The sequence below is a fragment of the Cuculus canorus genome, chromosome 1 (assembly GCF_017976375.1).
Source record: "Cuculus canorus isolate bCucCan1 chromosome 1, bCucCan1.pri, whole genome shotgun sequence".
Taxonomy (NCBI): Eukaryota; Metazoa; Chordata; class Aves; order Cuculiformes; family Cuculidae; genus Cuculus; species Cuculus canorus.
The window spans coordinates 78809771-78827410 of NC_071401.1; the positions used below are offsets into that span (position 1 = coordinate 78809771).

General features: G+C 37.4%; 1 protein-coding gene across 9 annotated transcripts in view; it reads left to right on the forward strand.

The window, feature by feature from the left end:
* Window positions 1–17640, forward strand: part of GLRA2 (glycine receptor alpha 2) — a 131485-nt gene that overhangs the window by 19764 nt on the left and 94081 nt on the right. For 4 of the 9 annotated variants that reach the window (XM_054056573.1, XM_054056569.1, XM_054056571.1 and 1 more), the window contains exons 3-4: window positions 2950–3017; window positions 10119–10342. In XM_054056573.1, coding sequence (XP_053912548.1) covers window positions 2950–3017; window positions 10119–10342 — 292 coding nt within the window. Of the gene's footprint in view, window positions 1–2949; window positions 3018–3113; window positions 3182–10118; window positions 10343–17640 lie in introns of all 9 variants that reach the window. The other 5 variants (XM_054056570.1, XM_054056572.1, XM_009555966.2 and 2 more) reach the window with 3 other exon arrangements.

Here is a 17640-nt window from a genome sequence, read left to right on the forward strand (position 1 = left end):
CTGTGGTGCTCCCATATGGTGACTTTTGCAAGACAACATCAGGAGATTAAAAAAAAATTGACGAAGAGCATGGGAAAACACCAAGGCACTCAATGCCTCTTTCACCTCAGACTTTAATGTTAAGACTGGTCTTCCAGAATCCCATACCCTGAAATCTGTGGGTAGGTCCAGATCACAGAAACCTCAGCAGAGAACAATCAGGCTACAGAACATTTAGGCAAACTGGACATAGACAAGTCTATGGGACCACACAAGAAGAAGATACAAGTGCTGAGGGAGCTGGCTGATGGCATTGTGAGGCCACTGTTAATTATCTTTGAAGCATCATGAGGAAAAAATTCACTCCTATCTTCAGTCAGGACAAGATGGAGAATCCAGGAACTACAGGTTGCACAGTCTTACCTCAAAGCCTGGAGCAAATCCTCTTTAATGTCATTTCTAGATATGAAGGACAGGAAGATGATGGGGGATAGTTGTCATGGATTTGTGAAGGGGAAAATAATTCTTGACCATGCTGATAGCTTCTACAATGAATTGACTGGCTTCATGGATGAAGGAAGAGCAGTGGATGCTGTTTATCTTAACTTTTCCAAGGCTTTTGACATTGTTTCTCACAACATCCTTATAAACAAATTATTGGAATAGACTAGATAAATGGCAGTGATGTAACTGGAAAACTGGTTGAATTGCCATGCTCAAAGCTTTGTGGTCAGCAGCACAAAGTCCACTGAAGGCCAGTTACTACTAGTGTACTGCAGGGATTGATACTGGGCCAATACTGTCTTAATTACCTGGATGATGGAACATAGTGCACCCTCAGCAAGTTTGCAAGAGATACAAGACTGAGAGGAATGACCGGTGCCCCAGAAGTTTGTACTGGCATTCAGAGAGACCTGGATAGGCTGCAGCAGTGCATCAACAGGACTCTTACGATATTCAGCAAGGGGAAATGTACCCACGTCCTGCACCTGGGTTGTAACAATCTGGGACATGGATGACTAAAAAGCAGCTTTGCAGAAGAGGCCATAGGGTTCCTGGTGGACACCAACCTGAACATGATCCAGCTCTTGCAGCGAAGAAGTCCAATAGCAAATCATTGCCAGTCCATTGAGGGATGGGATCCTTCACTTTAATCGGCCCTGGTGAGACACATCTGGAGCGCTGGGTGCAGCTTTGGGCTCTCCAGTACAAGAGAGACACAAACTTATTGTTATTATCCCAACAAAGGGTCATGAAAGTGATTAAAGGACTGGAGGATCTTTCATACAAGGAGAGCCTGATTGCTGATGCCATACAGCCTGGAGAAGAGAAGGTTCGGAAGGATTGTACCTATGTGCATAAGTAGGTGATGTGGAGTAAGTAAAGAAGATGGAAACAGATTCTTCTCATTGGTGTCCAGTGACAGGACAAGAGGCAATGGGCAAAAAAAATAGAAGCACAGGACATTCCACTTAAACATGAGAAAAACCTTTTACTGTGGGGGTGGCCAAGCCCTACCACAGATCGTCCAGAGAAGCTGTAGAGTCTCCACCCCTGGAGTTGTTCAGAATTTGATGGGCAGTGATTCTGAGCTACCTGCTCTAGCTGACCCTGCCCAGGGACTAGATGGGTTAATAGGACTGGGTGATCTGCAGAAGTTCCTTCCAACTTCAGTGTTTCAGTGAATCCTTTTGTTTAGATGTAGAGAAATATGTTGTCTACTAGCTGGTCAAGCTGCCAGCTAGTAGAAATATCATCAAATAAAAATGGTACTGTGGAGGGAGAACAGCAGACTATTTGGCTTGAAGTAACTTGGTGTTGAAAGTGAAAACATATTTACAACATAAAAAGGAATTTTTTTTTTTATAAACAATTGTTGCAAAACCTGAGTTAACATATTTTATTGGGAATAGCAGCCTCGAATCATTTTACTTCTGTGTTTTTTCTTCTCCAAACCAATATGTTTGTTTCCTTGAACGTCTAGCACTCATGAAGCTGAGCTGGACTGGGTTTCACTGGGCACGTTAATTTGTCTTTCCATTTTTTAAAAGGGAAAGTCACAATGTCAATATGTTATAAAGCAATTTCAGATCTAAGTATGAAACCAGATGTCGGTATTTATATTCTGTGTGCTGACATTATTTTTTATGTAAGGAAAATTATGCAATTAAGAATAATAAAGAGACAAGAAAGAAGAAAGTAATTGATACTCAGTGCTTGCATCAACTTTTGTGTCACTGAAATTCAGGCATTTAGCGTTAATCCTTTTTGATTCAATTGAGAACCCCTGTTTATTTCTTCATACCTAAAAAGCCTAGGAGGCCAATAGACAACTAATTAAATATTAAGCCCTCATTCATTCTGCTACACGTCAGTAGCTGCTGAATAGCAGGAAAGGAGGTGGGAGAAAAAGATCACAAATAGCTGTTTAAGCTGTGTCAAGCCAGAACAGATATTGCTAATATATTTTTTTATAGTAAGGCAGACCAAATCAGTGCATGAAGATCTGCTTGTTCAAGTCCATTTTCAGTGGACTGGAGTCAATGTGAAAAGTGGCCCTTACTGGGGAATTTTAGTGGCAAGCTTTTGCATAGAGGGTGGAATAGGTGTGGAGAGAGAATATTTTATGTGTGAGAAGGAAGGGAGAAAGGCGTGGTTGCAATGCTAAGGTATATTCTGCACTGGTAATGTGGATAAACAAAAACCTGCTATACTCATGCCCTCACTCAACTCTTCTCATAAATTCTTAAATGCAAGACTGTAGTTCTGTGTATTTATGTAACAACTTCCAATGAAACTAGGTTAATTAAATTAGTGTTGGTAATGTTTTTCTTTTGAGAAAAAATTATTTCTTTGGGAAAACTCACTTTCTACTTGCTTTCAGCCACATCTGTACCAGATTGTATGAAGGCTGAGGGATCTGTACTTTTGTTTCAATGTATATTGCAACATTTTTATTGCATTCCACAGGTCCTCCAGTAAACGTTACTTGCAATATTTTTATCAACAGTTTTGGATCAGTCACAGAAACCACAATGGTAAGTGCTATGATGCCATTGGCAAGAGAACAACAATACTTAATATATGTCATGAACACAACCTGTCAATTTTTCTATTTATTGTTCAACTTGCAGGTCCTCCTGTAAATGTTACCTGCAACATATTTATCAACAGCTTTGGTTCAATAGCAGAAACTACAATGGTGAGTGGGACTGGTCATTGAAGCCATCTTGTGAAGGAGTGGGATGTGATGTAGAAGTGAGATGCTCAGGATATGGGGACATTTACTAAGTTATTAAGCCACTAAAAACCTTCCAGCAAAATTAAAACAGAATAAATATAAAATAACTATATAAAGAAATATATAAATTATTAAACTCAACTACCAAGTCCAAACATACAGATGTAGCGACTGCACCATAGTCTGTAGTGACTGTGATGGCAGCAAATATCGGTATTTGCAAACCAGTTTCCTCAGGTTTTATTAGCACTGAGGAGACAGAGGAATCTCTGGAGCTCAGCTGTAGGGCTCCCTGCCAAGTACTCCATATTTTGAATGGGTCTTACACCACGTACTGAATTATCTGTGGCTGCAGACAGTGCTGACAGAGCTAGCAGAATGGCCTTGTTTGACTTAGCTAAATCTCTGTGAATTGCAAGCACATCACTAATCTAAAGTGAATGCATAACTGGAGTCAAATGACTAAAACATATAGTTATAGGAAGATTGAGTATTTTGAGGGTTAATTTGATAGTAAGGAAATGATGGGACCCCAGCTGACTGCAATGTGTGTTTTGACTGAATTCAGAGAATGCTATCAGTCAAAAAAACAAGGCCAAAATAAAAATATTAGAGTTTTAAATTGGGTATGTATAAAAATAAATAGTTTGATTTTTCATTTCAAGATGAGATTTTTCTTTTAAAAATTGCCAAAATTTAACAGTAATGAAATCAAGCTAAAAAAAAAGGGAAATGAAAGTTTTAGTCCCTTTTCTTTTGTCTTGAATTTCCTTTTAAAATATTTACTAAGAAAAAATCTTAAAAATTTCTAAATCCATTTTAAAAGATGATGAGATTTTTTATCTTCTTTTTCAAACAATGAACAAAAAAGATCAGTTATTTATTTAAGCATACATGCACGAATACTAAGGTTAGTCCAGAGAGAGACTTTTGATGGCTTTCTTGTAATAATGTGATAGAACCGTAATAATTATCAGCTGCTCATATACAAGAAGTGATTTAAACCTATTCTAGAAAGGGTCTAGTGACAAATCCCAACTTGACCCTTCAAGTCACTTCAAGTCACTGCTGTCACAAAATAAACTAAAAATGGGTGCTCTCACCTTCACTGAAATTTTGCAAGATTTATTCTCATTGCCTCAGGACACTATAGACAGCTATGGACACTTCTGAAGCTGTTGCAGTGTAGTTTCAGGACTGTTTTCCAGCGATTTCTACAAAGCATCCAGATCTTTCTGTATTTGCTGAAGCCAGAGGCAATAAAGGTGCTTAGCATCCTGTAGGACTGAGTTCTTGTAACTAAAAATGAACTTGCTACCCACAAAAGGACTTACGATAAAGAACTATTTTTTAATAAAATGGGATAAATACTCCCTTATGATCCTTTCATCACGAAGGAAGAGCAAATACTTAGCCCAACTTAATTATTTTATTTAATACTCAAATACTTCATTTAAATGAAATTGTAATTCATGTCATCATTTTAGAAAGAGGTGCCTAAGGAATACAGGAACACAAATCTGCTGCTAAATATTTTTATTTAAAATAACACTCTGTTATTTAATGTTTTTTAGAGATAAAAGGTGAGTTATTCCTAGGCATATTGCTTTCTTAAGTAGTGTGGGAAAGACTCTTCTATAAATGATAAGCTGTAACATAACAGAGCTATAAAATAAACAGGTAAGTTAATAGTTTACATTATGTAATATTTAAGAAAACAAAAAACCCACCAAAAAACACCCTAAAGCAAAACTAAAATCAAGTTAAAAAAGACAGGAAAAGCATGCCTTGATGTATCATAATTATCAACAGGCTTGATTTTCAGTTTCTCTTAAAACTTCATTTGTTTTCCTATGTTTAAGGGGTTCTGAGATGATAGCTATGAACGTAGCCTTTTTTTAACTCAGCTATGTCTGTTGATCCTAACGTGTAGAGGCATCAGCATAGCATTAAGTAGCAAAAATCCTACACTTCACTGGCTTTACAAGATGGCATTCAATGAAAATATTTGCACGACCTAATGCTGATTGCATTAATTAGACTCCTTCATTGCTTTGATTAAATCCCCTCATTGCATTTTACTTTCTATCAAATATGTTAATGTGCTCCTTTCCAATGTTCATTAACACATTCTGCTGAAAACAGCCAAACATTCAAGTAGATGAAAACAAAGACTATTGGCTTTCTTATTTTGCTTTGTTCATAATATCTGCATAACGTGTGGAAAGATTTCTCTTAGATGCTGTTCAATGGTTTGATACTGATTTTCTTAATGCTGTCACTTCTTTAATGACTAGTGTGACTAGTTTTAGGATGCTTTAAAACCTCTCTGAGAAGCAGATACAAATTACTGTTCCATCTACTTTGCCTTTCTGAAGCAGATGTAATCATGTGGTAAAAATGTTGGCATCCATTTTGATAAATAATGAGTTTTGTTTAACTCCTAGGATTACTTTTTCCCTACAAAATGCTCTTGATGGTTTTGGATTAAAACAAAATATTCATTTAAAACCCTGGATTGTACATTCAATAGAGACACTCCTGTCTTAGAGGACATGGAATGTTTAGTGAAATCATGTGTATGTGCTGAAGGAACATTGTCAGAACATGACTTGGATGAGCTACAGCGGCTCATTGGAAACCTGGGAGATGAAACATTGTTTAGAGAAGCTTTCAGTAGGAGAAATGAACTGGGCAAACAGAATTGCAGTCTCAAACCTACAAAATTCAGTAAACCAGGGTCTCAATAACATCAGCAGGAGTAGCTTCAGTTTTCTGATTAGAATGGACACCAAGATGAGATTCATCCATGTGTGAAACGCCAGCACAACTCTTCTGTCCACTATATTCTTCTAAAAGTTAAAAACCTTCATTCAGAAATAAAACACGATATGTGTTCATTCTCTCCAAATGGATGAATTCCATGGAGTCTTCATAAGTTTTGTTCCCAAAAATCTAGTGAAACAAGATGCATATATATTAGTCTTTCTGTATTATAATGCACATATTGGACAGTATGAAAACTGATTTTGTTTTGCTCCAAAAGTAATGGTTATCTTCCATACTGAAATGATGTATATTATACCAAAAAAAAAAAAAAATAGTTAAAAAGGCCAGATCAGAATTAAGATGGAATTGCTGGAAATCTTCTTTATTGATTCACTTGTCTTTCATTTAAGCCCTAAGCCCTCACTTGCAAAGAAAGAGGAAAAGACGTTCCTGAGTAACTTCACTGAATAAAGCAGTTGTGCCAGTAAGCTCTGTATCTATTTTTGGAAGCATTCACACATGCAGTATTCAGCAGAAAAATCACTGTACAGCATGACTGCAGTTGAGTATCACAGATGAGTAATCTACATCAGGCTGGGCAGAGTCCCAAAGAATTCAGATGTTCAGTGTTGCTAATGACCAGGATTTTTTAGCTATCAGCTGTAGGAGAAGCTAAGAGCAGTTTGTACATTGATGATCTAATTGTTGATTACAGAGATGACTAACTGTGAGGACATTATTATTGTTGTTATGCCCCATAATGAATGACTGACACTATGCAGCAGGTTCTCTGCTGAGGTAAATGCTTTGTCTTTTGCAAAATTTGCCATTTCTTTTAAAATTTTAGGGGCAATAAAGCTTGGCTGTGGATGGTGTTATGATATTATCTTGCCACTAGAAAAAAACATAACTACAAATCAGCTTGTTAGTTTGTGGTTAATTCATATGTATAGTTTTAACTGCATAAAAGACTCCCGCTGAAGCCATTGGCTACACCTTTAATGCTTAGGTAGATGAGTAACCAACTGTTTTTCTGTCACATGGATTAAACCACAACTTTTCAGTTAGCATTCATATTTAGGATTTGAAGAGAGAGTAGTCTCTTTGGCAACCCCCTCCTATGCATGAAAGGCCAACTAAGTCTGCTGTTTGCCTCAGACACCCAACTCAACACCTGTGTGATCAATGCTGTGGGAGGGGTTGATGGGAGGAAAGCTAACATCTAAGATGAGGGTCACTTCAGAGACAGAGACTAGCATCGAAGATGGAGTGGAGCTTTCCAGCACAGAAGTGCCTGAGGTCAAAGTGACACAGAGCTTTGCTGAAACTCTGGGGAGTGCACCTGGTGGCCAGGTATTGCTGAAAGACCATTTCTCTCTAGATTCCTATAGCATAAATGAAGCAAAACTGTGGATGGTGTCCCTGAATCTTCAGATAAATCTACTAAAGCTAACCAGATGAATACGCCTTGAGGATGTTAATATTACTCTGATGTTATGGCTTGAGAATAGAGGAAAAACTGTTTATCCAAGTTTCCTTGAGCTATTGCAATTGTCAGTGTTCTAGCTGAGATTGAATCTTCAGGTCCACGCTGCTCGTTCAGAGCAGTGGTGCTGTCAGAAAGAATTTGTTGAGCAGGTGTACTTGTGGTCGTGTAGGAGCGCATTACTACAGTCCACCCACATATACCCTCAGGAACTTGCAAAATACACACTGTAGTCTGCCTGAGCTTCCATGTTGTGATACTGTTCTCAAGAGCATTTTTCTTCAGAAGATATTTTCAATGTTAGCAGAGGAAAAGTAAATTCAAAATTCTTTACATGATTAAGTCTGACTGTGCAAACACACATCCCTCTCAGCTGCTTATACTGCAGGCATAAAGAGAAAAAAGTAATGACAGTTCTGTGATATGCATGTTATATTTTTCTTATTGAAATATTTATATATATAAATAAATACATGTAAGCAAAGCCAATTAGACATAAATAAAGGTTTCAGGGCTAACAACACAGAGTGCAGAGAGAAAGCATTTCTGAGTGTGATGGCTCTGACAGATTTATGAAGGTACATATTGAAAAAGTTAGTGAACTGCTGTTGGTATTATTTATGCTTTTGGTATAATATATATCAACATATTCAAGCTCTTCAATGAATAAGGATTTTCCAGACTGGTTTTTTGTTACCTAAATCACCAACAACTGAAGTTCATGAAAGCACATTTGTTTTTAGATATTTCTAAACAATTTACTGATTTGACAGATTTATGGTATCTGTCATGAGCGGAAAAATCCCTCTGCTTTCAATAGACATCATTATATAGCTTATTTCACAAGAAAATGAAAGGCAGTTGTGCAACTAGTTGTAGCAATTTTATTCTGTCAGCAGTTGCTGATGACAGCTCCTGCCTTCTTTCCTGCAGAATGAAAATCAAGTGCTTTAACGGTCTTATAACTAGAACTGTCCCATATACACTTAACAAGACACTCTCAGATTCTAACACCAACAAACAAGGCAAAGTATGCTTAGGGTTAATGTATCCTTACAAGATGTGATGACATTTCATAAGCTCAGAACTGCAAGCAGCTGTTTGTTTTTCAACTGTGTGAAACAACAACTTGATAAGAAGTACAGTAGCTTGTTAAAAACAGATATAGGCTTTTGTAAGTATCTTTAATATGTACACATAATAAATGTGCTGTCCTTGAGACCTCTCTCATGCCTGTCTTGTTCTGATTAGTAAGCATTCCTGTTTTGCCTCACATCTACCCAAGAGCAAAATGAAAATGATAAAGAAAGCAAGAAAAATCACATTCCTAGTGAGATCATAAGCCATCATCCCAATCGGTTCAAAAACTGCAACAGTTTGGAGGTCAGAAATATTCAGTCAGATGTGCAGTGGCATATCTCATTACCAATTTACTGAATGAAGTGTGGGAAATGCCAAAGCTTGGAGGGGCTCATTCACAGTCTGAATGTAGGGCAAGCTGCGTTTTGCAGTTCTAATCAGAGTGAGACTATTTATTTACATTTCAGGGATGACAAGTCCTTTAGATTACGCAGTAGAGTGACCTAACTAAACCCAGGTCAACGCATGCATTTTCCAAGTCAAAAGCACGGTGTTGCCGTTTAATGTACTGCAGCTACCATAAAGCAAAATCCTAAATGTGAGGTTACTACAGGTGGCAGAATTATTTAACGTATTCCTTCAGATAATATAATCAATAGAAGTAATGTTAAATCTTTTGCTTTTATAGGAAGAGTAGATGCATTTCTAAGAAAATGTTCAAAAGCAAGTTAAATGTAGTAATTTCAGTTAAATATGATAGAATAGCAGCTCTTCTGTGCTGACTTTGGAAATTCAGGATAAGACGAATAATAATTAACATCTTTCTAATTTGATCCAGAGAGTTTAGAGCCTAAAAGCTCTTTTCACACTCCCCTTTAATAGCCAGTTCTTGACATAGCATTAATGTTGGTTCTAAATGAACCTCTAAATAATTGCTACCTTTCCCAGTTGTGACTAGCAGACCACTGAGCAGAAGAATACAATTAGAACAGTTTTAATGGGATGCCAGGAGGGAGGAGTGAATGAAGGAACATACACAGGAAAGCACACAGTAGACAGAAAAAGGATACAAATAGTAAATAAGAAGTGCTGATTTAATTTCTTCTATACAAATCTGGCTTCACTGGAATTAGCAACTATTCATGAGTGCATTAGAAAGAATTGATTTTCATATTGGAAGCAATTTATTTAAATTAGTAGTTTTACAGAATCTTTGTTAAAATTGTTTATATGTAGCTGCAATGTTTTTTGACTTTCTAAGTACCTCTGAGTTAATCCATTGCACTTCAAAGAGGTTTATATTTAATGTTGGAGGATGCAGTTAATATTTTTTTTCATCACTGAAGTAATTTTGATTTGGAAAATGTACCAGTAGTGTTTGTTTGGTTCAATACTGCATTTAGACTGCTTTGATTTCAAATGGCAAATCTTGTGTTCAAAGGATAACATAAATGTTTATTGTAATGCTGGTGCTGTAGTAAGTCTAAAAGCATAAAGAGAGCTAAAGTGGGCTTCCAGTTTTGGTAAGTGGTTTAGTAACCTTTTTACATGGCGTTTCTGTAGGACTACAGAGTGAACATTTTTTTGAGACAGCAGTGGAATGACTCACGTCTGGCTTACAGCGAATATCCCGATGATTCCCTGGATTTGGATCCCTCTATGTTGGACTCTATTTGGAAGCCAGATTTATTCTTTGCCAATGAGAAGGGAGCAAACTTCCATGATGTCACAACAGACAACAAGTTGCTGAGGATTTCTAAAACTGGGAAAGTGTTGTACAGTATCAGGTAAACCAGTTAACTTCATACTTTTTCTCTTCATCCTCTTCTTTCCCCTCATTCCTTGTTTTTCTGGAGGTATCTATGCTTACGGAACATGATAGATTTAATTTCATGTTGCTCCATATGTACAACTGAAATGAGACTTAATCATAACAGGGTAGAAGGAGAATTTGCCTATGGTCCTTTGCTAAGCTTTTACTCCTTGCAAAATAGTCTGTAAGTGGCACAACAGTACTTCCTAGTCGTGTTGGAAACTTAAGGCTGTCTAAAACTTTAATGGTATGCCTCGATAATTCCCATTAGCATTAGCTCAAATCACTCCTTTTACCAAGAGAGGAAAGCAACTCCTCAGTAGTTTGTGGGTTGCAATTTAAAGTAAAAGGGAATAGTGTTTTAAATTACTTCTCAACATCTTAAGTAAAAGCATACTTGAAATGCAATAAACTTGACATGCAAGTCACTGGATAATTGGATATATCTAGTCACATTTAAAAATAACTGGAATTATGGAAAGTGTTTTTTAATATCAAGTGCATTGAAGTGTGTGTCACGTGACTGGATTTAGGCTGAATTAATAAACACTGACAAAACATGATTTGATGTGACCTGATGGAATGAGACGTATGCAGAGAGTCAGAACTGTGTTACACGGACATAAACAGCAGCAAATAATCTGCAGTATTTATTTGACATTCAGCTTCCTGTGCATCATTTATTGGTTAACATAGGTAGTCAAAGATGCAAAACATTGCATTATTTCCCTTATAATTGTTTTTTAAAAAGTAATTATTGTGTTTTATTTGTTCCTGAGAATACTTCTCAGCTTTTGCCTTTCTTGCCTGGTGGAAAGTAAACATGATAGTATTTGTTTAACAGGTTGTTTAGTGAATTTATTCATCTCTAAGGAAGATTAGTGTAGAAGGCAGTGGTCTTTGACTGTGTATTCTGTTTGTGACCTGCATTTTCATTAAGGAATTATTATTGATCCAGGTTCAGGACAGCTGTGTTCTTTAAGATGCTAAATAAATAAATAACAACGTGGTGCTTCCTCCATTTACTTAATTCTTTCTTAATTATTGTGGAAATTCCTATATAAGATCCCAGTAATATTTGAATGGATTAAGCAACATGGCATGTAAATATTTATTGAGCAAGGTTCTTAACTGATATACCTGAACAGTTTGAGAAAAATAATAGGATACAAGGGTGAAACAAGCACTAGCACAGTGATAAATATGCTGTCGCTTTCAAATATTTCTTGTTTCACCCTGGGAAAGAAATGAATGCATCTGTTTGTTTGACACCATCTTATTGGAGGCAACAGTGCAGTTGGATGCTGTTCTGAATGAAGATGGATAATTTTCCTGACATTTGTCAATGTGGGAAAAGTAATATTTTGAGCTACTGTACCACGTTTGTAAAATTCCCACACCTAAATGCAAATTAATCTGAAGCAGAGTAAGCAGTATTCCAACAGAGTATTAAGCACAACTCACTGTTTCTCATTTGTATTGCACAGCAGTAACCAGGCTTACTTGGCACCTTTAACATAGCATATAATTTTTTTGTACTTTACAGTGAAGAAAACTTTACAGGGTATGGAAACACGAAGTCAGAAGTAATTAGAAAAACTTGTCTTTATTCTCTAGATACTAGGCTAGATGCATTTGTGTGTTGCCAGTTGCTTTTAGTTATGCTATGTGGAAACAAAAAAGAATATTTTGGTTTCAGTACATTGAGAATGTTATAATGCTGCCATTTTCACTACTGCACCAATAGTACTTAGCGTGACATCATAATATTTAACATTTAGCGTGCTGTAAATGTTTAAAGCACTTTACAAAGATGTCCAAGAAGCAGTTGTTTAGGCTAGAGTGATATTTCCAAATTTAATGAAATCAAGGACAAGTTAATCTTACATAAATATAAAATGCTCTCTGCATAGAATTAGTTTAGGACTGCTCCTGCTAATTAATGGGTAAGAAGCAAGATGTGTGTATTATATATACATCATCAGTACTCATCTTCCCTGTGTTCGGTGCTGAAAACATGGAAATATGATATGGGGGAGGCATAACTGGCTTATGCTGTTAAATATTCTCAGAAGCCAATCCTGCCCTTCCTGAAAAGAATTTGGAAGGTCACTTGGGCCTAGATCAAACGATCCATATTTTACTAAAATAAGACACTTGATGATGGATATGGGTGCTCAGATACCTTATGGCAGGGAGTCTGGCCTATGCATTAGCCCAAAGCAGTGCCTGGCTATGGGAACTACCTCACCCTGTGCTAAGCATGAGGCTCTTCATCCTTCTTTCATGTCCATCTCTAAGCTGTCCTGAATTACTGGTAATGGTAGGCATGATATAGTTTACCTTACAATAATTAGTTATGATGCTCATGCTTGCAGCCTCCTAGATCTATATTTAATTCACTGGGAGTTGTTATAGTAAATTATGCCAGAGTTGTTAATGGTTGATGTACCCACCTATGAATCATGTAAGTTTAAGAGTCCAAACCTATTTTTAGTTATTTGCTTCATGCTGAAATGACTACTTTGGTATTTGTTTTGATCTCAGATAGTGTGCTATTTATGCTATATTGAGTCTGAGGTTCTATAACTGGATAACTGGTCTAAACCTTTGGATAATGCAGAAAGAACTAGAACCGTGGGGAGGTAACCCAGCAGCTCCAAATACAACAAATATATCCTATTGCCACTAGAGATGTAAGAACAGCTGTTAAAGGTGCATTATTTTGAGAAGTCAGCAGTTACATTAAAGTTATATTCAGCAAAAAATTACACTTTAGTCATGATCAGTCTCAGTTGCACTCTGAGCTGCAAAAAACTTAAATATCTATGTCTCTTATTTTTAAGCCCTCTGCAGAGAGCAGTCAACAAGAGGCGTTTGAGATAGCAGAGTTCAATAAAATTGACTTAAGTTGTGTATGTATTGTATGCTGAAAAAACAATGAGAGTTAAAATCTCAACCAACACAATGTCACTCCCCAGATGCCAGTCACTCCCATCCACTCCCAGTCACTGAATGATATCTGCCTGGATTGCATTTTGTAGGGGACCATGCAGTTGGAAAATGGCAGTGGCGTGTGATGATGCTAAGAACCCTGTTCCTGGTGTTGATACCTGGATGTTGTACTGTATATACCTCTGCGCTGATTTTATGTTACAGGGGGAAGGACTGTACCCTTTGTGGCCCACTGCAGACACCTGGGACATCAAGAAAATGTTAAATAACTTCACAGGAGGTTTTGCATTCTCTCTGAGCTACCCATTTGTTCTACTTGATTCTCACAAACTCATTTCAGGCTGCCACCCAGCTGAGAATATTAGCATCTGCCAAGCAGCTTATTTTACCAAAGTGATAGAAAGTGTAATGGTTTTATTTAAGGTTTGGTGGTTTTATCTGCATTAATTTCCACCCTCTCCTTTTAATATTTTGAGTGCATCTTAGCTGTATGAGCATGATGCAGAAGGTGGTATAACTCAACTGTACTATTGGTCCATGGCATTGAACCTGGAATACACTAGTTAGGAAAGTAAAGGGGCCGTAACTTCTTTTTCTTTTTTTACCTGTTACTTCAGAAAACACCTTGTACTCCCAATCACCTGATAAGGCTGTAGAGCTGTGCACTGAAATGTAGCGCCAGTACATTTAGCCAGAAAGAACTGCAAAGCAGATGACTTCATATTTTTAAAATATAAAAGGATTTTATAAGTTGCTGCATAATTTGACAAGAGAGCCACTTGGAATTCTAGAGAGGAGGTTTGTGCAAATTCACAAATTACTTTCTTCCCTCATCAATTTTTGCTATTCCTCTTCAAAGAGCAATTAAATACCTAAGAAGAATTTCCTCAAGTCTTTCAAAATATCTGTTTTTCTGTCTTTGCTTATTTTCACAGTGCAAGAAACATTACAGTTATATAGACAGTTGGTTCTTCGTGGTTTCAGCGCTTGCCTAGATTAAATTGTTAAATGTAATGGATGCAGGAAGACTGTCTCCTGGAGAGCAGTACTGTGCTGTTAGGGCACCACAAAACAAAAAATTCAAGCTATTAGATTGCTTTCGTTTTGTGCAGCTGTTCTGAGGGTGATTACCGGCCTCTGCATTTGACAACAAGTAGCTGACAGGTTGAGCTGGCACATCCAAAAGCCTTCACCTGTTTATGTAATCAAAGAGAAGTATCTGTGTAAAGAGCACATTGATTTGTAATGCTGTCTCCTATGCCATCTGCCTTTCTCAGGAGCTTCCAAAATCAGCTCTTCCTAGTGTGGTCATAGTGCTGAGTGACAGAGCATTGAGTTGGCTCCCCCCTGCACCCCTAGTGCCTCACACACCACTTTGGGTTATATCGCAAGTTATCATTACCATGCCCCTCAAGTAATTAATCAAAAGTAATCTATAGCACTTTTATAATTCCACTTTTTTGAGTTAAACTTCTGTGTTTTGTAAGCTCCTCTGTACCTGTGTTCTTTGCCCTGCAAGAAGGAAAGAGCAGGTTAAGGAAACATGGAAGTAACACTGGTAGTCCCTCTGCAATAGACTATTCAAAGGGGGGAAAGTCCACTGATTTTCTGAAATATTTTGTTTTTAAATAAGATGAGATTTTAGGTCTTTCATTGTGGCTACTACAGAATGTGTTACCACAGTACAGTAAAGTCAGGGGTGAGTTCGCTAAAACAATTTTGGGGTTCAGATTTTATCGTCAATATGATAATCAAGCTCCAGTTACATCTGACATTGCCTGTAAACCATTCATGGCACAGCACAGTCTAGCCTACCAGAGTGGCGGGAAATGTTATGTTCTACAGCTCTGTGTGCAGCCTGCATTTTAATTTGATGACTTCAATTTTAGTTTACAATCTAATGTTGGGATTTAAGAGGATTTGGACTTTACTAGCAGCATTGTCTTTCCATGTGGCAGATTAACAGCAGGGAAATCAGAGACGCTGTTATCATGATTGACACAACTGTTTGGCTATGGAAGAACCCCTCTTTCTGACCTCACACATTCATATTTATTACCTCAGCTCCTACCAGAATAATACTGATATTGACAAGGTGGGGATTTTCCTTTGGATATGAATCTCAATCACAGGAACATTTTCACAAAAAAATACTTAGTTCTCCCACTGGCAGAACTGCACACTGTCACATGCTTACTGCTTTGTCTTTCCAAAAATATGAAATGTCTTCATACACCTTAAAGTAACTATTTGCCATTAAACAAAAGTAATTAAAAATCACTGAAGAATAATCAGTGCAGAAATGCTAACTGAAATAGAGGACATATCCAAAGAAGTTTTGGGTTTCACAGCTATTGCATGTTATAGGTAGAAGCCTTATAGGCATTATATAAATAGCCCTAGAATCTGTGGACTTTAAACTGCACAATGTTACTGGGACAAGGTAACTTCCCAAATTGTGGTTGTATGCTATATGAATTTGACAAATTATGATGGGCATATTTACAGTAGCAACAATGGTTTCAGAGGATAAAAAAATGCAGCCTTTTGTGGGAGAAGCAGCTGTTCTCATTATGGTTGAATCCAACATCCTTGGATTATCGTTGGCTGCCCACTTTTCACCTGTCATTTTTCTTTCCTTTTTGCCCTTAGTCCTACATCTCCTTCCACCCTTTCTCCCCTCACTCCTTTCGGAGTCTTTTTCAATTAAATGTCCTGAGATTCTTCTCATTCTTTAGAATGGTTTCCTTCCACTTTCTTAACTCTGCCCTCCTATCACTCACATCTTTCTCATTCCTCCTCCAGTCTAGAAATCCAGACTGAAGATCTAGTCCTGGGTTTCCAATACCCTGTTTTTTTTCTGTTGTATCTAAAGTACTTGCTTTGGATAGCAAATAATAAAGACTACTAAATAAATAATAAAGCCTAATGCGGGTACTTTGTTATGCAACTAGCACAGCTATTGTCAAAACCCTATTGATCATTCTGCTTAAGGAAAGAATAATTTACATTTTAATGGCACAAAATTAGCTGCTTTTTTGCTTCATAAGGCATTTAAAGCAAACTAGGAATATGGACATTATACCTGAACATGCACTGCCTCACTCCTTCCTCTAATGGCCGTGCATGTCTCCAGCTTATACACAAGAGCACTGAATGTGAGATAAATATATAAGCACTTCAGAAGAGCTACTTAAACTGAAGGACAAAGCTGCCAGGAGAACAAATGACTTCAAACTGTCATAAGGAAGTTTAAAGTGGAAGTTATAAAGTTTTCAGCCACATGCACATCAAATTCCTCCAGCCACATACACATCAAATTCCTGGAATGATATTCCAACAGAAATAAGGGGTGAGGGGAATGGAGCTAGATATGATTTAGTGAACCTTGATGACCTTTGAAAGGGATTAGATAATGTGACTATGTGTGATAGCAGATAACCAGATCTAAAGGCCCAAGATGCCATTTCTGTAGCCCTATATTCCTGTGTCTTGAATAAGAAAGAAGATTTTGTCCTAGGTAAAAAAGTGGGAAATGCTGCTGCAGACCAGTTCGTACACATTAAGTTGTTCTTGGCTGACAGGAGCAAAAAATGTTGGCAGATGGTTACTTCTGGATGTCTATGGCAATGGGATAGTGGCGTAACCAAGATATGTCTGTGTACCTATTTTCCTTATAGGTAATGGTTGTTACCATTGTTATTGCTTGCTTGTAACCAGTCACTCCACTTACCCATTAAACTTGCACTGGAGCAGTTAAAGGTTAGGTGTATGATGATGCAGATCTGGGAGCCCTTTCTGAAGGGTACAAAAAAAGCATGCTTTCCTGAAACATGCTCTCAGGGATGAAGGTCTTTTGCCAATTGCATTGCAATATATGGCTTAGAACAGAGATGTCATGGTGCCAGGAGGAAGGCAACACCATACTAAACACACACTGCAGGAAAATTGAGATAGAAAATGACAGAGGAGAAAAGGAAGATAAAATACTGATTTTCATGGAAAGGAAACAGGTGGTTACAGAATTTAACCATTATATGAAATTATACTTGAGTTTAATATCATAGATTTGCTTGAGCAATAATTGGAAAATCATATTCTGGCAGCTCATGTGCTGGCATTGTGTATCTACAGACAATGATTGCATTACAATGAGAAGTGGGATGCCTATAATGAGAAATCCACCACTCCACTTCTTGCCAGCTCCTGTGTTGTTATGCAGGACATGAAGCAAAGCAAAGTACTGGATGGAGCAAGAGCACGCTCCTAAGTAGCAGTACGTGCAACTCCAGCCTACACCTCTCGTTTTGTCATAGC